This window comes from Ictidomys tridecemlineatus, chromosome 4, assembly GCF_052094955.1.
Source record: "Ictidomys tridecemlineatus isolate mIctTri1 chromosome 4, mIctTri1.hap1, whole genome shotgun sequence".
In the NCBI taxonomy this organism is placed as follows: domain Eukaryota; kingdom Metazoa; phylum Chordata; class Mammalia; order Rodentia; family Sciuridae; genus Ictidomys; species Ictidomys tridecemlineatus.
In genome coordinates, this window is record NC_135480.1 from 8,854,649 (window position 1) to 8,876,655 (window position 22,007).

Consider the following 22,007-nt stretch of genomic DNA (forward strand, 5'->3'; position numbering starts at 1 on the left):
TCATTGTCTTCCAGTATCCACTGTTGCTGCTAAGTCTTGAGTTATCTCATTCCTGTTTCTTTGTATGTGACGTGTTTTCTTTCTGGAATTTGTAAGGTCTGTATTCTTGGTATGCATTCATGGTAAAAGTGACTTAGTGTGGGCTTTTTCTTTTCCTTTTTTAAAAATATCTTTATTTATTTTTATGTGGTGCTGAGAATCGAACCCAGTGCCTCACTAGTGGGAGGTGGGCACTCTACCAATGAGCTACTGCCCCAGCCCAGTGTGGGTTTTTTCTTCATTCTGGTAAATTTGTATCTTCAAAGAGATAAGATGTTGCAACTGAAAATAACAGAATGATATTAAAAAGCAACATTCAGAAATAAAAAAAGATCTGGAAATTAGAACTATAAGAATAAAAATGAAAGATTCAGTAGGGGAGGAGTTAGAATATAAATTGGAGAAAAATTTCCCAGCAGGTTGAATAAACATACAGAATAGAAACCAGGAAGGAGGGAGGGAGTAAAGGAGAAAGGGGAAGGAATGAAGGAGAGAGAGGAGAGAGAAACATAGAGTGTGGGGGAGTGAGGATGGGAGGAGCTAGAGTAAGGAATTTGAAGGAACAGGGAGGGCACACAACAGAAAAAGGATCAATTCAGGAGAATTTTAGCATGTTAATAGTAGGTGTTAAAGAACAGAAAATGAAAAGAAAGAAATTAAATTTTTTTTTTTTTTTAGTTGTAGGTGGACTTATTTTTTATACGTGGTTCTGAAGATCGTACCCAGGGCCTCACATGTGCTAGGCTGGCGCTCTACGGCTGAGCCACAACCCTATCCCCGAAAAGAAAGAAATTTGAAAAGGACATTATTTTGTCTTTGCTGCTTTAGGATTTTCTCAAATGTGTGATGGTCTTTGGGTGTCTGTATTTAAGAGTGGGAACTTGGTAAGAGGGCAGGTCTTATGTATTGGTGTGGATCATAGTGATTGGGTACGTTTACTAACTATTTTGTTGACAACTCCTAAATATTTGTCTTTGCAGAAGTTTATTCTTGGGCTGTCATTTTCCCCAGAGATTTCTTTGATCTTCCAGTAGAATGAGAGGGCTAAGGAGTCCCACCTCAGCATGTGTAGTTTTTTTGTTTTTTGTTTTGTTTTGTTTTGTTTTTAACCAGCTGGGCAGGTTCTTGTACTCCCCATCAGAAGACTCAGATAAAGGCACAGCTACAGCAGAAATCAGACTCTTCATTGGGATGTTTTGTTCCAGTGAGAGACACAGCACTGACCAAGAGAGTGTCAAGCTGACTTTCCAGACAAGAGAAGAGAGCCAGTCTTATTCTCATGGAATGGGTGGGTTTGAGTTTAGGAATATTAATTGCCTTTAGATGAATTTTAGAAGGTGTTTTTCTTTTCCTTGGTGAGCACTTTAACCTTGAGGAAGGGATAGTCAGCCAGTCATCCAGGTGCCAAATGTTATCTGTCACACTAATTCTATGCCCTACATAAACATCTTTGCCCTGTGATAGGGATGAGTTGCTGTAGCTGTTAAAAGTGCACATAGGTGGGAAATGGAAAAGAACACAAATCATGACAAGTAACACTTCCTGGGAATATGCGACTTTGGGGATTCCTCAATAGTTTTATGCTTTATGTTTGCCTCGGACAGGCTGGTGGGATCATCCTGCCGTAATGATGCATGTGGTTTCTGAAGCTAGTAAGGTTGTATGTGGATGAGTAAGGCACATACCACGCCTTTAATTGCTGATAGGCTGAGTTGAACTCCCTGGAGAGGGTAGGAACTGTCTCGTTCCCCCACCCTCAGAACTTTTGCTTTACAAAAGGGTGCTGCTTTCCATGAGAGTCTCTGATTCACTCACTTTGACTTAAGTACTGGTGTCCAGTAAGGTAGTGGACTCATTCCTAAGCCCATCTGAGCTTGGTGTCCAAGACTAGGATTTTTGTTTATTTATCCTCTCTAGACAGTACACCTTTCATCTTCTATGGTAGTCCAGAGAACATGGGGCTGAGTGGATGGGAATCTGGGGGTTTAGGTGCTCTCTGAAGAGATTTGCGAACATTTCTATTGTTGTCAACCCCATTCTTCACATCTCTTCTGCAAGGTAACTGCACATTGATAATTTCTGAGCCTTTAAGGGATTCTCCTAAGAGAATCTGCTTATTTCTTATTGGTTCTTTCCTCTCACAGAATTCTTACAGGGCATAGAAAGCTAAAATTTGACAGTTATCTGTCTCTTTCTTTCAGAGTATTTTGATAGTTCTATTTGCTGTTATGTTATTTCCCATCCCTTTTATCCTGTGAGTTTATAATATATTTTTTTTTTTGGTAGTAGGAATTTGAACCCAAGGGTGCTCTACCACTGAGCTAGATTCCCCAGCCCAGCTCTTTTTATTTTTTATTTTGAGATTGGGTCTTGCTAAAATTGTTGAGACTGGCCTCAAACTTGCTATCCTCCGTCTTAGCCTCCCAAGTAGCTGACATTACAGGGTCTGTCTGACATTACAGACACTCTGTCTGTCTCTGAGTTTATAATTTCTATTTATTTATTTTGGATTGCTGGGGAAAGAACCAAGGTCCTCACACATGCTAAGCAAGTGTTCTATTGCTGAGCTATCCCCCGCCCCAGTTTATAGCTTTGTTTTGTTTTGGTACTGGTGATTGAACTCGGGGGCACTGGACCACTGAACCACCTCCCCAACCCTATTTTGTATTTTATTTAGACACAGGGTTTCACTGAGTTGTGTAATGCTTCGCTTTTGCTGAGGCTGGCTTGAACTCATGATCCTCTTGTCTCAGACTCCTGAGCCACTGAAATTACATTCATGTGACAGACCCCAATTTCTAACTTTTAAATATCACTTTGTTATACTTTTAGTGAGACTTCACAAAAAAACAGGTAAATGTACTTGTAAAGTCTCAACCTGAATCATTGATTCAGTCATTTGAATGTCATGAATACTATGGCCCTGTACTTTTCTTGCTGCTTCTTGTTACAAAATACAAAACTGGCAGATGTTCTTGCCCTCCTGTGGTTTAAATGTTTGTTGTGAAGATTGACACTATTCAAGACAAGTATTGAGATGTAGTATATTAGATAATGGTTAATGTTAGAAAAATAAAAAGGACATGGATTAGGAAATACTATGTGGAGAGTTGTAATCTTTTTAGGTATATGGTTATGGAAAGTTTGTTCAGAAGGACTATTTGAGTAAAGACCTTAAGAATCAAGGGAGCCAATCCCAAGAATTTTTTTTTTTTTTTTTTTGGTACCTTGGAGCAAACCCAGGGGTGCTTAACCATGAGCCACATGCCCAGCCCTTTTTTATATGTTATTTTGAGACAGGGTCTCATGAGTATGGCTTTTAACTCATGATCTTCCCGTGTCAGCCTCACAAGTTGCTGGGATTACACATGTGTGCCACTGTACTTGGAACCCAAGGATATATAGGTTCAAGATATACATATATATGTGTATATATATGGGCAAGAACACTGCAGGCAGAAGGAGGAACCAGAATAAAGGCCCTGAGGGAGCTTTGTGCCCAGTGTGTTTGAGGCATAGTGTGAGAGGGACCAATGTGTCTGGATCACAATATAGGGACTAGTTTTAATACTAAGTGAGGTTGACAGAGTTGTGAGCAGAGTCATGCTATGTTCTAACATTATGTATAGCAGAGCTGCTGTGACTGCTTTCTTGAGAATAGTCCATGAGGAGGCAAGGGCCGAGGTGGGGAGACCAGTTAGAAGGCTGTTGCAGTATTCTAGCCTATGTGGAAGTACTCAGTGGTTGGATTCTGGTTTGACTGATGAATTGGGATATGAGAGAGGGGAATCACCAAGATTATTTTAAGGTTCATAGCTTCTGTGGTCTTTTAAAACTATAGAACTTTGGTTTTAATATTAGTAGTATCCAGTCTGTTAAATGAATACTTTTCTAAAGAATAACATAATTATTTTAAGTTATTTTGCTTTACAAACCAAAGCTCTTTTTTTTTTTTAAAGCTCTTCACAGAATACGGTCGTCTGGCAATGGATGAAATTTCCCAAAAACCCTTCCAGGTAAATTATTAACTATGAATGTAATATATATCTTTGTTTTTAGTTAAAATAAATCAGCAAATGATAGCTCACAGGCTAAATGTGGCCTGTTGCCTGTTTTTATATGACCTGTGATCCATACACACACACACACACACACACACACACACACACACACACTTTAATTTTTTGCAGTGCTGGGGATTGAACACACAGCCTTATGCGTGGTAGGCCAATGTTCTACCACAGAGCTACATCCCCAGCCCTGGTTTTATTTTTTTATTTTTGGTACTAGGGATTGAACTCTCAGGGGTACTTGACCACTGAGCAGCATCTCCAGCCCTATTTTGTATTTTATTTACAGACAGGGTCTCATTGAGTTGTTTAGTGCTTCATTTTTGCTGAGGCTGGCTTTGAACTTGTGATTCTCCTGCCTTAGCTTCCCAAGCTGCTGGGATTACAGGCATGTGCCATTACACCCGGCTCCCAGCCCTTGTTTTTATATGTTTTAATGGTTGGGGGAAAAAAATGAAAATAGGAATAATATTTAAGACATGTAAATTATCTGAAGTTCAGACATCAGCAATAGCTGAAGTGTTAGTGGGACATAGCACATGTTTATGTGTCAGCTATGGCTGCTTTCCTGTTACAGTAGCAGAGTTGAGGAGCTATTTAAAATATTTACTCTCTTGCCTTTTATAGAAATCATTTGCTGACTTCTGCATTAGCTAATTGTTTCTTGAGAAAGCACAGTAACCTCAGTAAGACTAGAGGTGCCTTAATATGTGAACATTATTTCTTTTCCTTCCTTCTTTGTTTTGGTACTGGGGATTAAACTCAGGGATGCTTTACTGCTTTACCATTGAGCCTACATTCCAAGTCCTTTTTATTTTTTCTTTTGAGACAGGGTCTTGCTTAGTTGCTGAGGCTTGCCTCAAACTTGTGATTCTCCTGTCTCAGTTTCCTGAGTAACTGGGATTACAGATATGTGCCAGTGTACCTTATTTTTTTTTGGTTGAGTGTCTTGCTAATGTTGCCCATGCTGGTGATAAAACTTATGGGCTCAAGAGATCATCCTGCCTCAGTCTCAGGAGTGCTGAGACTACAGATGTGTTCCAAGCCTGGCTGTTTCTTTTCCTTTTCTAATGTGAGTAACAGATCTGATCTTATGATTAGCTGGTGCTATGTCATTTTTTTTTTCCTTCTTTCTTTACTACATGCCTCCTACTTGCCTTTAGGGCAAAGATTTGAATTTAATATTTCCTTTTTTTTTTTTTCCTGTGCTGGGAATTAAACCCAGGTCCTCACACATGCTAGTCAAATGCTTTATCACTCAGCCCTACCTTCAGCCCAAATTTAATGTTTTCTTGGCAGTCTTTTTTATTTCTGTTAATCTGTAGGAATGAAAATAACAGATGGGATACATTGACCTCACATTTGGCTTAAACGTGTCGTTTATAGAACAGAAAAATCGTTCAGCACATATCCTTGCCTCCTTTGTAGAAATCAGCATTAAGCAAAGAACTACTGCCATTATTATCTTGAAAATGCATTTATGCCATGTTATATGTTCTCTTTTTTCTAAATAGACACTGATGTTTTTGGTTCGAGACTGGAGTTTCCCCTATGAATACAGCTATGGACTGCAAGGAGGAATGGCATTTTTGGATAAGCGTTTACAGGTAATTGGAAAGAAAATCTCCTGGGGAATTTTCTAAAAGTATTGACAGCTTTCTTATTTGCCTTTGGCTGTTGTATTTAAAACAGATAATTGAAAATTATACTAAATGTATTAAATATATGTATGAATCTTAGCACAAACTAACATAGTTTATTCATGATATAAAAGAACCTCGGTGGGGGCCAGGGATATAGTTCAGTTGGTAGAGTACTTGCCGTATATGCACAAGGCCCTGGGTTCAATCCCCAGCACCACCAAAAAAAATCAAAAGAACCTGGGTATGAAATGCACCGAGATATGTAGAGAAGAACTTTGAGCAAAAACCCAAGTGTGTTTATAATCTCCATTTCATATTTTAAACCAGGTTCTATATGTGTCTTTATATTCAGAATTTTAGTTCTGTTATTTTATTCAAAATTCATATTTGTTTTGACATAGATATAAACAGACCTAGCCTGTTCCCCCAAAACCAAAGCACAGGGGTCTTTAATCACTATTAACTGGTTAGACCCTCCTTTCATCCTATAGAATCTCTGTTCTTAAGCACTGTGCAGTACTCTTTTTAAATTATTTATTTATTTATTAAATGGGTGCTGAGGTTTGAACCCAATGCCTCACAAATGTTAAGCAAGCACTCTTCCACTGAGCCACAACCCCAGGCCTGTGTACTCATTTTTTTCTTTAGTACCTCTTCTTAGTTAGCTATGGGAGAATCAAGCATGGTTAATCACATTCATGCATTTACTGCTTCTTGGGGTTCTCAAGTTTTTTTTATTGGTGTATGTAATCCATCACAACTGAATTACTTAACATGCCTAATTTTTACCAATTTCTTCATCTATAAGTAAGGGAAATCTTTCCTTTGTCTCCATTCTAATGGTTCCTAGTGAAGAAAACCAAATAGTCTTTGGTTGATAAATAGTTGTTCTTCATTGGCAGGTGAAGGAACATCAACATGAAGAAATTCAGAATGTTCGAAATCACATCCACTCATGTTTCTCCGATGTTACCTGTTTTCTCTTACCACATCCAGGACTCCAGGTGGCCACAAGTCCTGATTTTGATGGGAAATTACAAGGTGTGTTACAGATGTTGTTACTCTAAACATGTGACTTGATCTTTGGAATTAAGTAATGACCAATAAATGTCAATTAAAAATCAAGTGAATAGTTGGCCAGGTGTGGTGGCTCAAGCCTGTAATCCCAATGGCTTGGGAGGGTGAGGCAGGAGGATTGCAAGTTCAAAGCCAGCCTCAGCAATTTAGCAAGGTCCTAAGAAATTTAGTGAGACCCTCTCTCAGAATATAAAAAGTACTAGGGATGTGGCTCAGTGGTTAAATGCCTCCGAGTTCAATCCCTGATACCAAAAGCGATCAAGTAGTGAATGCTTAAGAGAAATAGAATAGTCTATAAGAAAAAACAGTATTTAGAGTCGAGTTCACATTTTGCTCTTGACTTAATGTGACCATCAGAATTAGTTTACCGAGGCTGGGGTTGTGGCTTAGCGGTAGAGTGCCCGCCTAGCACCTTCAAGGCCCTGGGTTCAATCCTCAGCACCACATATAAATAAATAAAGGTATTATGTCCAACTACAACTAAAAAAAAAGAATTAGTTTACCCTAATTTCTTCATCTGAAATTGTGATGGTTATATCCATCAATGATCTTTCTAAGAAATGTTATAATTATTGATTTACAAGAGATGGAAGTGAGGGGCTGGGGCTATAGTTCAGTGGCAGAGTGCTTGCCTAGCAGCACTGGGTTTGATCCTTAACACCACTTAAAAATTAACAAATAAAATAAAGAAATGCTCTTAATCTGCTATTACAAAAAATAATGAAAAAAAATAGATATGGAAGTGCTAAATAAAGGAAGGCTATTTATCAAGTGAAGTTATCTTCCCAAATAAAGGTACCATGATGCGTGTTGTTTTCATGTTGTGATTATAACAAAACCCGCCAGGTCAAGTTTTAATATCAGGAAGTGGATGGCAGGTTAGAGGAATTAAGAATTGGGACTCTTAGGTTCCATTATCTTATTTTTGTTCCTTATTCATCAAGGCATTTTGTTCCTCATTCATTAAGTCATTTAGTGGCTGGCCCACAGTTTACATGTGCTAAGCTGAGTAGTTTGTTTATAAGCTGCTCAGTTCCTGGTAAAGTGTTGATAATAATAGCTACTAGTTTTGGAGACCTAGCTGAGTTGCCATTGCTATGCAAGGTGCTTTCATACTGAGGCTCCCAATAATTTAATGAAGTTGATGTCATTTCCCTTAACTTACAAATGAAGAAATTGGTAAAAATTAGGCATGTTAAGTAATTCAAAGTGCTCAGTGAAAATGTAGGGCAGATTCACATTCCAGATTCTGATGTCCCAAAGCTGTACTGTTCAAAAATAGAAATTCTTTGTTGTTTATGGGAAGTCTTTCAGAGGATATGTACTATTTAGTTACCAGAGGAACTTGCCTTTCAAAGTAGAAGGTTTTCATAGTTTCATATTAAATATAAAATGCATCATTTTTCACTTTATTTGATTTAGTGGATCGAAGAAAATGAATGTACTTAACCAATTCAAGACTTACAGTCTAGCTGATCTTAGTATGGCAAAAGGAACCCACTTTTAGAGATTAATCTTTGACCTTGTATTTGTTACTTACATGATAATTTTAAGTTGTTGGCAGCATTCTTGAAGAGGAAACTTGCAGACTGTTATATTGTGATTGAAAAATCCACGATTAAGATCTGGCTTTGGGATTGGGATTGTGGTTCAGTGGTAGAGCTCTCGCCTCACAACTGCGAAACCCTGGGTTAGATCCTTAGCACCACAGAAAATAAATAAATAAGTGAAAAAAAGGTGGTTGTGTCCAATTACAACTAAAAAATAAATATTAAAAAAAAAAGATCTGGCTTTGGGAGAGAAATCTTCTTAGGCAAACATGAGTTAGAAATCTCTTACCTAATAAAAGCAGTTGTGAGGGAATTTTCAGAGGTAGGGAGAAAAAGTTGAGTGTGAATTTGCATGTATCTGTGTGTAGGTTATATATATGTATGTGTGTGTGTATTTTTGTTTTGGTATTGGGGGATTAAAACCAGGAGCACTTTACCACTGAGCTTCATCTTAGCCCTTTTTTAATTTAAAAATTTTTGGGGGGAGTACTTGGGATTGAACTCAAGGACACTGAACCACTGAGCCACATACCCAACTCTATTTTGTATTTTACTTAGAGACAGGGTTTCCGTTGCTTAGTTTTTTGCTGAGGCTGGCTTGGAACTCCCAATTCTTCTGCCTCAGCCTCCCAAGCTGCTGGGATTCCTGGTGTGCACCACCGTGCCCAGCTAGGTCTTTCTTTATTACATGAGAGAGTAAGTTCAGGAATAAATATAGGGGGACTGGGATTGTGGCTCAGTGGTAGAGTGCTTGCCTAGCACATGTGAGGCACTAGGTTCGATCCTCAACACCACATGTAAGTAAATAAAGGTATTGTGTTCATTTACAACTTTAGATAAATAAATGAATAAATATAGGGCTGGAGATATAGAGCTCAGTGATAGAATGTTTGCCTAGCGTGAGGCCTTGGGTTTGATCCCCAGCACTGCAAAAAGCAAAACAAAAAATGGTCAGAATATATTAATGAAAACATGGGCAGCATCACAACAATCAAAGCACAAATGTGTTGGTATGAGCTATAAACTTAGTAGTACTGGGGCAGTATCAAAATTTAAAATGTCTATGTTCTTTGATATCCAGTATTCTCCTTTTAGGAATTTATGCAAGGAGTTTTCCAAATCAGTGGACAAAATGTATGTTCAAGGCTAAAACTTCACTAGCATTATAATTATGGAGAGTAGTTGGAAACAACCCAAATGTATGTTTATCAGGAATTGGTTAAATTAAAGTACCTCGGTACAGAGGAATAAAATGTGGTCCTTAAAAAGGATAAGATATTGGGCTGGGGTTGTGGCTCAGTGGTTGAGTGCTCAGCAGTTGAGTGAATCCTGGGTTCCATCCTTAGTGCTACATAAAAATAAATAAGTGAAATAAAAGTTTTGTGTCCAACTACAACCAAAAAAAAAAAAAAAGGATAGGGTATATAGGTGGATCTATATGTATTTACAAAGAAAGATTTTCATGATAAATTATTAAATGTAAAAAGATTGCTCAATACCATATGTAGTATGATCCTGTTTGTTTTAATATACATATGTTTTTTAAGTACTTTTTCAATAGAAAGATTTGAAAAATGATTTCCTTTTTTTGCTTCATTTAAAAAATGTCATTCGTTAAATAGTCCTCTGTGTCTATGAGGATTGCTTGTGAAGAATTCTTTTAGGGCTGGGCGTGGTGGCGCACGTCTGTAATCCGGGGCTGTGGTAGGAGGATCAAGAGTTCAAAGCCAGCCTCAACAAAGTCCAGGCACTAAGCAACTCTGTGAGACCCTGTCTCTAAATAAAATACAAAATAGGGCTGGGAATTTGTCTCAGTGGTCAAGCCCTAAACGGAATTGTTTTAGTTCTGCGAAAGTTTATGTATAGCCATGTGCCACATAATGACATTTCAGTCAGTGATAGACTGTATACCCAGTTGTCCCAAAATATACATGGTCCCATATATATATTTTTACATAGCCTACATATGTAGTAGGCTATCCCATGCAGACTTGTATAAGAACGATCCATGAGCTCACAAGAGGAAATTGCTTAATGAAACAGTTCTCAGGGGCTGGGATTGTGACTCAGTGGTAGAGCATTTGCCTAGCACATGTGAAGCACTGGGTTTGATCCTCAGCACCAAGTAAAAATAAATAAATAAAATAAAGGTATTGTGTCCACCTTCAACTTAAAAAAAAACCAGTTTTCAGATTGTCTCTCTGCTGTTAAGTGATGCGTGACTGTACTTTTTAGAATTGGAGATGGATATTTTGTAATTTTAGGAAACCTTTTAACCACATTGAAGCATTTTGAGTGAAGAGTAGATGCTAAATTGCAAACAACAGGTGACTTTTTTGAGTGTTTGGCTGGTGCTGGCCTAAGACCCACAGCCTTTTTTACAAGACACCTGTAAGTAGAGCTGATATATTTCTCAGAGTTAAAAAACCTGGATGTTGGGTTTGGGGATATAGCTTAGTTGGTTGGGTGCTTGCCTCTCATGCACAAGACCCTGGATTCAAATCCCCAGCACCAAAACTAAACAAAACCAAAAAAACCCTGGTTGTTGTATTATCTGAAGTTTACTTGTGTAATTACTTGATTTAGTGTTCATAGTCTTATTCCATATAAGTTGGAAAAGCCAACCTTAGAATGGTTAGGGGTAATTCTTTGGAGAACCTTAATGTAGTTTCTATAGAAAATTTAAATTTCGTAAGAAGCCATTTCTAGATGGTTCCTCAAATCTTTTAGGAATTGTTTTAGTGGTTTTATTTTACTATACCTTTAAAGATTTGACTACTTACTCAAATAGCTACCAAATACCATCTTCATTTGTGGTGTAATAGAAACTGAGCTGCTGCTGCCTGCTTGTATTAATTAGCTAGGAGATTTAGCTGCTTTTTAAGACCCCATTTTATCAGACACAATTTGACTTTGTCATTAGTATAAAGAAAAATGTCTTTTCCTAACTACTGGAGTAGGGAGATGAATATAGTTACTGTTTAGTTAGAAATTAAACAGAAAGGTTTGTAGAGCACAATCTTTGACATCATGAGGGACTGAGCTTATCTCTGTTGGTATATAGTTTTTGTCTATTCTGATTTGAAATAATGTTAAACATGAATGGCTTAGGATCTGTAAATGTTGGTAAGATGCTATCTGTAGTACCTGTATCCTGCCAGTTCCCTGCATGAAATATTTTTTGGAACAGTCTTTCAATATGATAAAAATTGAAACCATAAAACAATTTAAATAGATAATACATTCCTATGTTTAAAATTCCAAAAAGAGTTAAGCTTTTGGTGAAAAGTCTCTCATTTTTTATAAGCTTCCAGAGTTTCTTTAGTATATGCAAGCAAATATGAATTTACATAGGATTTATATTTTATTTTTTGCTTTACTGGGAATTGAACCCATGGCTTTGTGCATACTAGCCAAATGCTCTAACACTGAGCTATATCCCCAGCCTTTTAAAAAATTTTACTTTGAGACAGGGTCTCACTAATTTGCCCAGATTGACCTTGAACTTGAGATCCTCCTGCCTTAACCTCTCTAGTTGCTGGAATTACAGATGTGTACCATTATTATGAATGGCAGATACTTTTTTAGTGCAAGTTTATAAGAAATTTATCTCACTTTTCTTGAAATTTTGTGCTTTAAATTTTAATATTATAATTAGGTTTGTGGGGTGTTAAAGAATTCTTACCTTGTTATGAATTCCAGCCTACTTTATTTTCAGCTGGAAGTTGGAAACTCAGAAAGATGTTAGAAGATTATACAAATAAGATTTGTCTTTTAATTTTGCTTCTTTATTGTTGGACAGGCTAATTCTCACTTTAAGAAACTAGCTCTTGTTTGAGCACCTTCCTGAATCCTCTGTGGGAACTTTGTAGAACCTGTAAAGCCTCTGTCTCCTTTCCTGACACAATGGTTTTTTTCATCTTGAGGTAGCCCAGAGAGTTATCTGAGGAGATAATAGGAAATAACAGCATGAGGCATAGGGGCTTCTACCTCTTCTACCTCTTAAATGTTAACAAAAATAAAGCATATTAATGAACAGTGATTTCTGGTTGATATCAAGGGCTAGTGAGAGGGTGCAGCAAAAGCCTGAGACAACTTAAAAGGTTGTTTATGTGGGCTAGTTTTTTTTGTGTGTGTGGGGGGGTGCTGGTGATTGAACCCAGGGCACTTTACCACTGAACCACATCCACAGCCCCCCTCCCCCCCCCTTTTTTTTTTTTTAATTTTGAGACTGGGTCTCACCAAGAAATTGAGCCTGACCTTGAACTTGCTATCCTCCTACCTCAACCTCCTGAGTCACTGAGGTTACAGGTGTGCGCCACTTTGCCTGGCTGTTTATTAGTTTCTGAGATCTTATTAGTAACATTGTTTTAAAAATTGAAATTTCTTGAACAGTTAGGGAATAAACTGAATATCCCAGAATGGAAACCAGGATAAGAATATTTTATATATTCTTTTCTGAACTAGAGTGGACTTCACATGCCAGAAGGGAAGGAGACAAATAGAGGTGCATTTGAACAGAGATCTGTCAGCATCCTGGTACTATCCAGGAAGTATCAAACATACATATAATCTGGGATTCCTCTAACTACTTTTCAGCAAGCAAATGTTAAAATAATTGGATACCCTATGAAGTTTGTGTTTATGCTCACTTTGGTTGAATAAGGCTGTTTGGATTCTTGTCTCCTTTTTCATGGTTCTGTGAACAGATATTGCTGGTGAATTCAAAGAGCAGTTGCAGGCACTGATACCATATGTATTAAATCCATCTAAGTTAATGGAAAAGGAGATCAATGGCTCAAAAGTTACCTGCCGCGGACTGTTGGAATATTTTAAGGTAAATATGGGTTTTATATTTAAACTGTTTGATTTTTGATAAAACTAATCTAGGTTGTAAACCATCCTGAATTTTAATATTCTGAAACTTCAAAATTTCCTGGAGGAGATGGTGAAATGCATTTTGAGACCTCAGTGCCCTTCCCAGAATGGGCCGCTGGGTGGCAGTATGGGTCTAGGAACCAAATGATGTTCTTTGCACTCTCTTTGAGGAGTGTTTACAGTTGCATAAGGAAGATGGTTCTTCAAGGAAGATGGTGTGGACAGGAGATGGGTAGGAAGTTGTGACCCGACTACCTCCAGGCGGATGGTCTCTCTGCCCAGGTTGTGGTGAGACCAGTGTGCATGGGGAGTCTGATGGGAAAGGGTTGCTAGGCTTTTGCTGCTTGAGAACATTTTTAGATAAAAATGCTAACATGCACTCAAAGGTGTGTTGTGTTTTTGCTAATTCCTGGTTGTTGTTGTAGGTTTTTAGGAAATTGCAGTTGTATGGTCCCCATTTCAAAAAATTAGAGCATGATTAAACTATGATAGAATGACTTTTCTCATAATAATTTTTATGTTTATATTCTAAGGCATATATTAAAATTTATCAAGGAGAAGATCTGCCTCACCCCAAATCCATGCTTCAGGTAATCAGTCCTTTGATATCTTAAATGGTATCCTTTAATTGCTCAAGTTGTTGCAGTTACAGTAAAACAGAATCCTGTAAGAAGAGAATGAAACAACTTGCCTTTCCCATAATGCTAGATATGTTGATGTTTAGCACACCTTGCTGCACTGTGGGTGCCTTTTGGTTTTCTTGTCTTCATTCACAGTGGTACAGTTAAAACAGGTTGGCCTCTCTTTCCTGTTCTTCCTCTCACATAAACTTTGGGAAACATTGCTTCATTATGCCTAGGCGAAGCATACCCACTGTATTAGACAAGTGACTTCTAGTCATCTGGGGTTTACTTCAGTAGGACATGTCTTGATCTTAACTTGTCTACTTACGATGCACACTGTTCAGGTTTTTTATTTTCAAGTAGAAAAAAGTCATTTGTTTGAAACACTTTCTGACTTCATTTGCTGAACATAAAGGCATTAATTGCCAAATACTGATTTCTTTAGTAGCAAAACATTTTCACAAAGGTAGGTAGAGCCTGTGATTGACATCATAAAGATATGTGTGTGTGTGTGTGTGTGTGTGTGTGTGTGTGTTTATTTGCATCTATTTCTTTTTTTTTTTTTTTTTTGTGGTGCTGGGGATTGAACCCAGGGCATTATCCAAGCTAGACAAATTCTCAATTCTGTATCACTAAGCTATATTCATAGCTCAAGCCTTTCTTTTTTTGGTACCAAGGGTACTTAGCCACTGAGCCACATCTTCAGCTGTTTTTTTACATTTTATTTAGAGACAAGTTCTCACTGAGTTGCTTAGAGCCTTGCTAAGTTGCTGAGGCTGGCTTTGAACTTGCAGTCCTGCCTCAGCCTCCTGAGCTGCTAGGATTATAGCTTTCATCTATTTTTTTACATTTAAAATGAAGCAAAGGAAATGATGTTTTCCTTGACTTATGGAGTTTTAATTCATGCTAAAGATTTTAGATCAAAGAAACATGTTTTGGTAGAAAGTTTGGTAGAAAGGTGTAATTTATTCATTAATTGATGATATATGAAGACCTGAAAAATAGCAGAAGGTCATTAAAAAAAAACGAATGGGGAAGAAGGTAAGGGATGGTTTTTACTTGGTAAAAAGAAGGTAAGGGATGGTCTTTACTTGGTAAAATGGAAGAATTTGTAATTCATGCTTTCATTTCTTAAAAGGCCACTGCTGAAGCCAACAATTTAGCAGCTGCAGCCTCTGCCAAGGACATTTATTATAATAGCATGGAGAAGGTATGTGCTGCATATTCCTTTTTCTGAAATATGTGTACCCTATGCATTGTTGCTTAATTGAAAAGTCCAAACTCAATCCTGCTTAGTGCATCTTCTGATGAGGCAGCAGAGCTGTTTTCAGGTCCGCCTGGTGATCGGGGCCTTCTGATTACTAACATTTCTAACCAAGGTTTTATTACAGTGCAGCTGCTCTTTCCGATTACTAGTACTCTGGTGGTTTAAGTGACTTTATTAGCCTTGATCATCTCTCTAACATTAAGTTCTAATATTTTAAAACATCTTCTATGTCTTTTCACTTGTTTTATTCAGCACTTGTTTTTGAAGGGATTTTCAGTATACCATTTTTATTCTTTTTAGGTTTGTGGGGGAGAGAAACCTTATATGTCTCCTGACATTTTAGAGGAGAAGCACTGTGAATTCAGACAACTGGCTCTGGACCAATTTAAGAAGACCAAGAAGATGGGTGGGAAGGATTTTAGCTTTCGCTACCAGCAGGAGCTGGAGGCAGAAATCAAGGAACTCTATGAAAACTTCTGCAGGCACAATGGTAGCAAGAATGTCTTTAGTACTCTCCGAACCCCTGCAGTGCTGTTCACAGTCATTGTTATTTTGTACATAGCCTCAGGCCTCACCGGCTTCATTGGTCTTGAGATTGTGGCCCAACTGTTCAACTGTATGGTTGGACTGCTGTTAATAGCGCTCCTTACTTGGGGGTACATCAGGTATTCCGGTCAATATCGAGAGCTGGGCGGAGCTATTGACTTTTGTGCAGCATATGTGTTAGAGCAGGTAAGTATTTTTGCTGGCTGAGAGTTGATAATGGACAGATATTTGTGTTTCTATTATATCTCAGTTTGGGAGAATTTCATAGTGAAACGAAGCATGAGAAACTTACCTTGTTCATTTTTTAATGATGGATTTTATATATTATTTTTCTTTAGAATATTAATATTCCTAATATTTTGTTTCCTTGCCTAAAATTAGTCTTTAATGCAAAAAGTTTTGAACTTGGATGTATTTGTTCCTCGTGGGACACTTTTAAAATTACATGCTCTTTAAGCATAATTCCAGTGTAATTCTCTTCTATGCCCACTCCCCTGATTAATTTGTTTCATGAAAAATCAAGAGCTTTGAAAAAAATAAGAACTCAACAAAATGTTCTGTTTTGAATCCTATTGGGTTAGAAAATGGCCTCTCCTTCATTTAAAAATCTTGCAAAAAGCCAGTGACTTGGGCTGGAGCTGAACCTCATTGGTAGAGTGCCCACCTCGCATATGTGAGGCACTGGGTTCAATCCTCAGCACCACATAAAGATATTGTGTCCAACTGCAACCAAAAAAAAAAAAAAAGAGTCAGTGGCTTTTGGCATTGGCATGTTCTCCAATTTTATAGATCTTTTTTTTATTATAGATGGATACAGTATCTTTATTTTTACTTTTACTTGGTGCTGAGGATCAAGCCCAGTGCCTCACACGTGTGAGGCAAGTGCTCTACCACTGAGCCACAATCCTAGCCCCAAATCTTACAGATCTTTGAGCCTGGCTTGTTTCTTTTCCTGAGTAACATGAACAGATCAGTTAGGTCAAGTAGCATATGAAACCAGGCAAGCCACCCACACTTCCCCAGCTATGGGGCAGATGCTCCACTGACTCTTGGGAGTTAGCTGCTGCCATAGCCTCCCCTCACCCTGCATTCTCATTTTCCTTCTTTTGGCAGCATACTGATGAGGAAAGTTTATTTCCAAGGACTGTCTTGGGTTCTGTGTTGTATTTCATTAACTTACATATTGAATAAATGGACTTTTGCAGGTTTCTTCTCATATTGGTAATTCTACTCAAGCTGCTGTAAGGGATGCAGTTGTTGGGAGACCACCTATGGATAAAAAAGCTCAATAGCATCTTAACTGATCCAGCAGGAGCCCGACCAGTTCCTGGATTCTTGGATCTCTTCATGGCCCTGGGTCCAGGTCCAGAGGAAGGGCAGATCAGAAACCATCTGGCAAGAGCTGCAACAGGGAACTGCAATAAATGAACTGACCTCTTCTGTGGTTTCAAATTCTTAAACACATTTCCATTTCTGTTGAAAGCATTCCTTTTCTTGCTCTTAGATCCAAGTCCATATCTGTCTTGTTATTCTCTGCTTTGTGCACTTTATAGGCAGTGGGGGAAGCTAAAGAAAAATGTGGAAATGCAGCTTTTAAGTCTTTTATGTGCCACTCTAGTGCCTTTTAAGATTGAATCCATGCTTTTGTGGACACAAAGCGGAAGAGATGGAGGATAACCTCATGAAAATGTGCTATTGTGGGTGAAACTTGTCAATTCTTACATACCTTACTCATTTGAGACGGTTTCCTTTTTTAAAAAGTTTACAAAACTTGGAGAAGCTTCAGAACTAAAGAATAACTGAAAATGATGCCACTACACTTTTAAAATCTTATTTATAATTTTAAGATTCTGTTTGCCATATGCCATGGGAAAACCATATCATATTTAAATATACATACTTTAAAATATAAGGTCTTTTACTTGATAGCTTGGTAGTTTTGTGGAATCTGCTTTATTTTTTTTCCGATGGCTTTTAGTACAGAGGTAAACATGCCTGAAAAACCAGAGTAGCCCATAATAAGAGGAATGAGAATGGATACTTTGAGGAAAAAGCTGAGTTTGAATGAACCTGTGAACGTCTGTCAGTCACTTGAACTTGTGCCTTTATTTTTTTATAACATGTATATGTTATACGTAGCTCTCAAACAAAATTGTCATTTGAGATATTTTGGTTTTGAGTTTTGCATGAGTATAGAACTTTATATTAAGGATTAGAGGAAAGATTACCAAATATTAATGCCTTTAATGTCCTTTTTCAAGTGACTTAACAGTAATTAATAATTGAATTACCTGACTTAAAGTCTTTGCCCAAACTGTTTATTTATATTCTTCTATGCACTAATGTTCTTAATAACGAAGCTAAAATTGTTAATTTCACTTCATGAGTCTTCCTGTATTTACTTTTAGTGTTCATTAGTCTAGTAGCTTTAGAATAACTTTGGCTTAGGAAGGACCAAAGTCCTACCCAAATATAGATAGTATCTAGAATTATCTATGAATTTTTAAAAAAATTTACTTTATGAGATGAAAAAGTTTTATCTGTTGGTTGCTTTGTCTTTGATTTATAATGATGAATTACAGATTTTAAAACTTGCCTACAAGTATTTATATAAACATTCAGGTATATGAACCTTTATTTTTAAGATAATTTGATTTTTGTTGTGGGAGGGAGGTTGGAGGGCTTAGGCAAAACCTGACTGGAAATTTTATATACATGAAGTATGAATGGAAAGGAGAAAAAAGAAAGTATAGCATTCAGTTGCTGTCAGGGAATTTTCTTTTGACAAAACACTTTACCTCTCAAGTATTTTTATAAATCCTGAATTAATTCTAAGCCCTTTACATATTTTCATATTTACATACCATCTTGTCTTGAAGTGCTTGCTATTTTATTCACTTTCTGTTAACATTTTAGAAAAATTTCAGCTTGTTCTAAAAGCTGTTCACTTGCATCTGAGTGATAAACAAGCTTTGACTAATAAATTGAAAGCTCACTTTAGAAATTTTGGTGCATTTTGAGGTGACTTCTCATCTCTCTGAAGGTTCATACTTACAGGCCTTTCTGATAACTAAAATTTTAATGAATTCTATAAGTAAATTTACATGTAAGTAAATTTACAGATTTCAGAATAATTGTCCAAAGTGGTTCTACATTTAAAAGTGACAGAGGATGATGATGCATCTCTTTATTCTAATACAGAAGTATTTGGTTTCTTTTTAAAAAAGTGTATGATTTAATAATGTCTTAGGATTTTGTTCCTGTTTAATTCACTGTTTCTGTTTTGGTCTTCTACAGGAACAACCTTTACAAGAATTACTCTGAGTTTTTTTCATTGTTTTTAGTTACCTTACTCTGCCTCTGGAAAGTGTTTATGTAAAGTTTTGTGTGACAGTTCTTTGGCCTCTTTTTTTGGCCTCTTTTCTCTTTTAACAGTAAATTGATGATTTTATATCAACCTTTTCATGAAAGATGTCTTCTCATTGCTTATAACCAGGTTGAAAATGTCTTTTCCAGTTTTTCCCCCTTCAGTCTTTGCTTTGTTTGGGCTATTATGTAAGAATCAGTGTTCACTGCTCTGTCACTGCTGGTGGACATTCATGCACACATCGTTAATTTGCACTTTCTTAACAATATATGGAGCAGATTTTTATTAAACTGTATGTGGAAATTTTTTTAAAATTCCGTTAAAATAACTCATTTCAGGAGAAATTGCCAATTTTTTTTTGGGGGGGGGGCGGGTGCTAGGGATTGAACTCAAGGGCACTCAACCACTGAGTCCCATCCCCAGCTCTATTTTGTATTTTATTTAGAGACAGAGTCTCACTGAGTTGCTTAGCACCTTGCTATTGCTGAGGCTGGTTTTGAACTTGCAGTCCTCCTGCCTCAGCCTCCCGAGCCGCTGGGATTATCCAAGCCGCTGGGATTATAGGCTTGAGCCATCGCACCCGGCATGCCAGTTTTAATAGTTCCAATTTGCTTATAGTTAAAATAGTAGAATCGAAGTTTTGAGTCTTTCACTGAGAAATATTTCTAGATAAGTTTGTAGACAGGGCAAACTGTTATACTGTATGGTGATAAAAATTTTCACATTTGTCACTTTTTTTTTTTTTAAATGGTATACCAAAAATATCTGCTTATTCCATGGAGGTTTATGTTTTAACAAAATTGCTTATTGTTTGTTGTATTTATTCTATTTTTTTCCTCTTACTTTGGGCAAGTAAACAAAAACACTGCCTTGTACTTGGAGTACTTTCTCTAGCAAGTCAACACAGAATGTTTCTAACCTGGCTTATGAAAATGGTGCCTTGGATAGGGTATGTTTGGATGAGCACAGATATGTATGAGAGTTCTAGAGAAATTAGGTAGGTTGATTTTACCCAGACAAAAACAATAAAATAGCCCTCCCCCAGGATTAAAAAAAAAAAAAAGATGAAACATTTGTTAAGTCTTCTTCATAGAACTGATCTTTTTTTTTTTTTTCTTTTGTAGAACTATTGGAATGTGGCTCAGGATGATTTGATGTTTCCACTGAAGGTAGCCAACATGGGCTGTGTCATTTCAGTTTACATTTGGATCCAACAAAATTTTAGTCAAGGGATAAGGGCATAATGAAGATAAGCTTCAGTTATTAAAAGTACAAACTATCTGTAATTTTTTTAAATGACATTAAGAAGCCCATTGTAAAAGACTCCACTTTAGCAATTTTCCTCCTGTTATGAAAAGTCTCATTGTAGCTGTATTTTGGGTAGTGGTTCTCATTTGCCTTGGAGTGCATTTAAGACTTAACTCTGTGATCCTCAGCTTTATACCCAGGGATTGCCTCTGTTGGTCTGGGCTATGTCCCTGGAATCGTCACTTTTATAAACATATTGTGATTCAGAGACCACAAGGAGACTAACCCAGAGGGTGGAAAGTACCAATAAAGGAAAATTTGGTGTTGTCTGGAGGCAGGTGGACAGCTCTTAAACCTGAGTTTCAGGATCAGCGGTCTGCTGTCAGCTACAATCACCAAGGGTTTACTGTGTTCAGAATAATAAGGGTGCCTTAATCCAGAGGATTGTTCTTCAAAATCGTCATAGTGCCTTCTAAGAGAAAATAAACGAATGTAACAAGTATCCTATATACTAACAGTATAATTAGGATTTTTTTAAATGTAATTTTGATAACCGTTTTTCTTTTAAAAAGCCAAATTCAGCACTGTGACTCAAATTCCTAAATCACACAGAAAACAAACTACAAATAAAAATAATGAACAAAAAAAGAGGATGGGATTAAAACAGATAATTAGCAGCTGAAGTACCCCATATCAGGAACTTTCTAAGATCAAGAGGCAGAAGAGTTTTGAAAAACAAAAAATGTTTCTTTGTGAAGGAATTTCATGTGACAAATAAAATTTAAATGTACTGTTTTTAAGATGAAAGGAAGGTTGTAGTGATTCCCAAAACTTTCTAATTCAGATGGACAAAAGCTATCATGGATGTAAACCTTAAAGGGGTTAAATCTTGAACATATACAAATGTTCCTTAGTTTTGTTTTTCTTTTCTTTAAAAAATGACTTGTTAAAATTATGTTCTGCTAGATCCTTGCTTTTGGATGGCTTCAAATTTCAATATAGTTTTTAAAAAGTGCAATGGAATGAGATTATGCATTAGTATATTAAAAGCATGTTTCTGTTTTACTCCCAGTCATTTAATGGAATAAAGATCACAGTACCTTGTTGCTTGTTTTTCTTGTTCTGTAGCATGTAAGGACCTGTGAGTGTGAGATGGGCAAAGGGAGTAGAATCTCAGGGGGGGGATCTGTCGAGGGGTTGTGGTATGGTTCCTGTCAGCCAGCTTTCTCAGTCCCACAGTCATCATGATCTGGTGTTTATTATCATAGTGCTGTTGGCACAGCAGCTTAAAAGTGAAGGGAAACTTTATGTACAGTAACGTGGACTTGTGAGGACCTTTGGATATGTAGCACTTTGATTTGGTTGCTCTGTTTGGAGGCAATAGCTTAAATGGTTCCCTTTTGGATATGGGGAAGGTGAGAGGCAAAGCTCTGCTGAAAGGTTTCCCTTCTGCAGGTGATCCTGGAGGTGGCAAAAAACTCCACTCCTAATAGCTGGCCATCCCCTATATTGCCCTATGGTAAAAGAGTTTGAAGCACACTGAGTGGAGTAGGCAGCTTTCATCTGCCTAGTTCTCCATTCCTGATGTGGTGATCTTGTGTAAAATGCTATCCTGGGTGCCCAGCAGGGTTCTTCAGTTTGGCAAGGGATGGGGTGGAGGGGGTGGGGGGGATTGGGTGCTTCCATTGGTGGTGTTGCC

General features: G+C 37.3%; 1 protein-coding gene across 2 annotated transcripts in view; it reads left to right on the top strand.

Moving 5' to 3' along the window:
• Positions 1-21,414, top strand: part of Atl3 (atlastin GTPase 3) — a 60,021-nt gene extending 38,607 nt beyond the window's left edge. For both annotated transcript variants that reach the window (XM_013362033.4, XM_005333528.5), the window contains exons 6-13: positions 3,999-4,055; positions 5,624-5,716; positions 6,655-6,793; positions 13,089-13,216; positions 13,791-13,847; positions 15,019-15,090; positions 15,448-15,879; positions 16,899-21,414. In XM_013362033.4, the coding sequence (XP_013217487.2) occupies positions 3,999-4,055; positions 5,624-5,716; positions 6,655-6,793; positions 13,089-13,216; positions 13,791-13,847; positions 15,019-15,090; positions 15,448-15,879; positions 16,899-16,985 (1,065 nt within the window). In that variant the 3' untranslated portion in view covers positions 16,986-21,414. The remainder of the gene's footprint in view (positions 1-3,998; positions 4,056-5,623; positions 5,717-6,654; positions 6,794-13,088; positions 13,217-13,790; positions 13,848-15,018; positions 15,091-15,447; positions 15,880-16,898) is intronic.
• Positions 21,415-22,007: the final 593 nt, after the last annotated feature.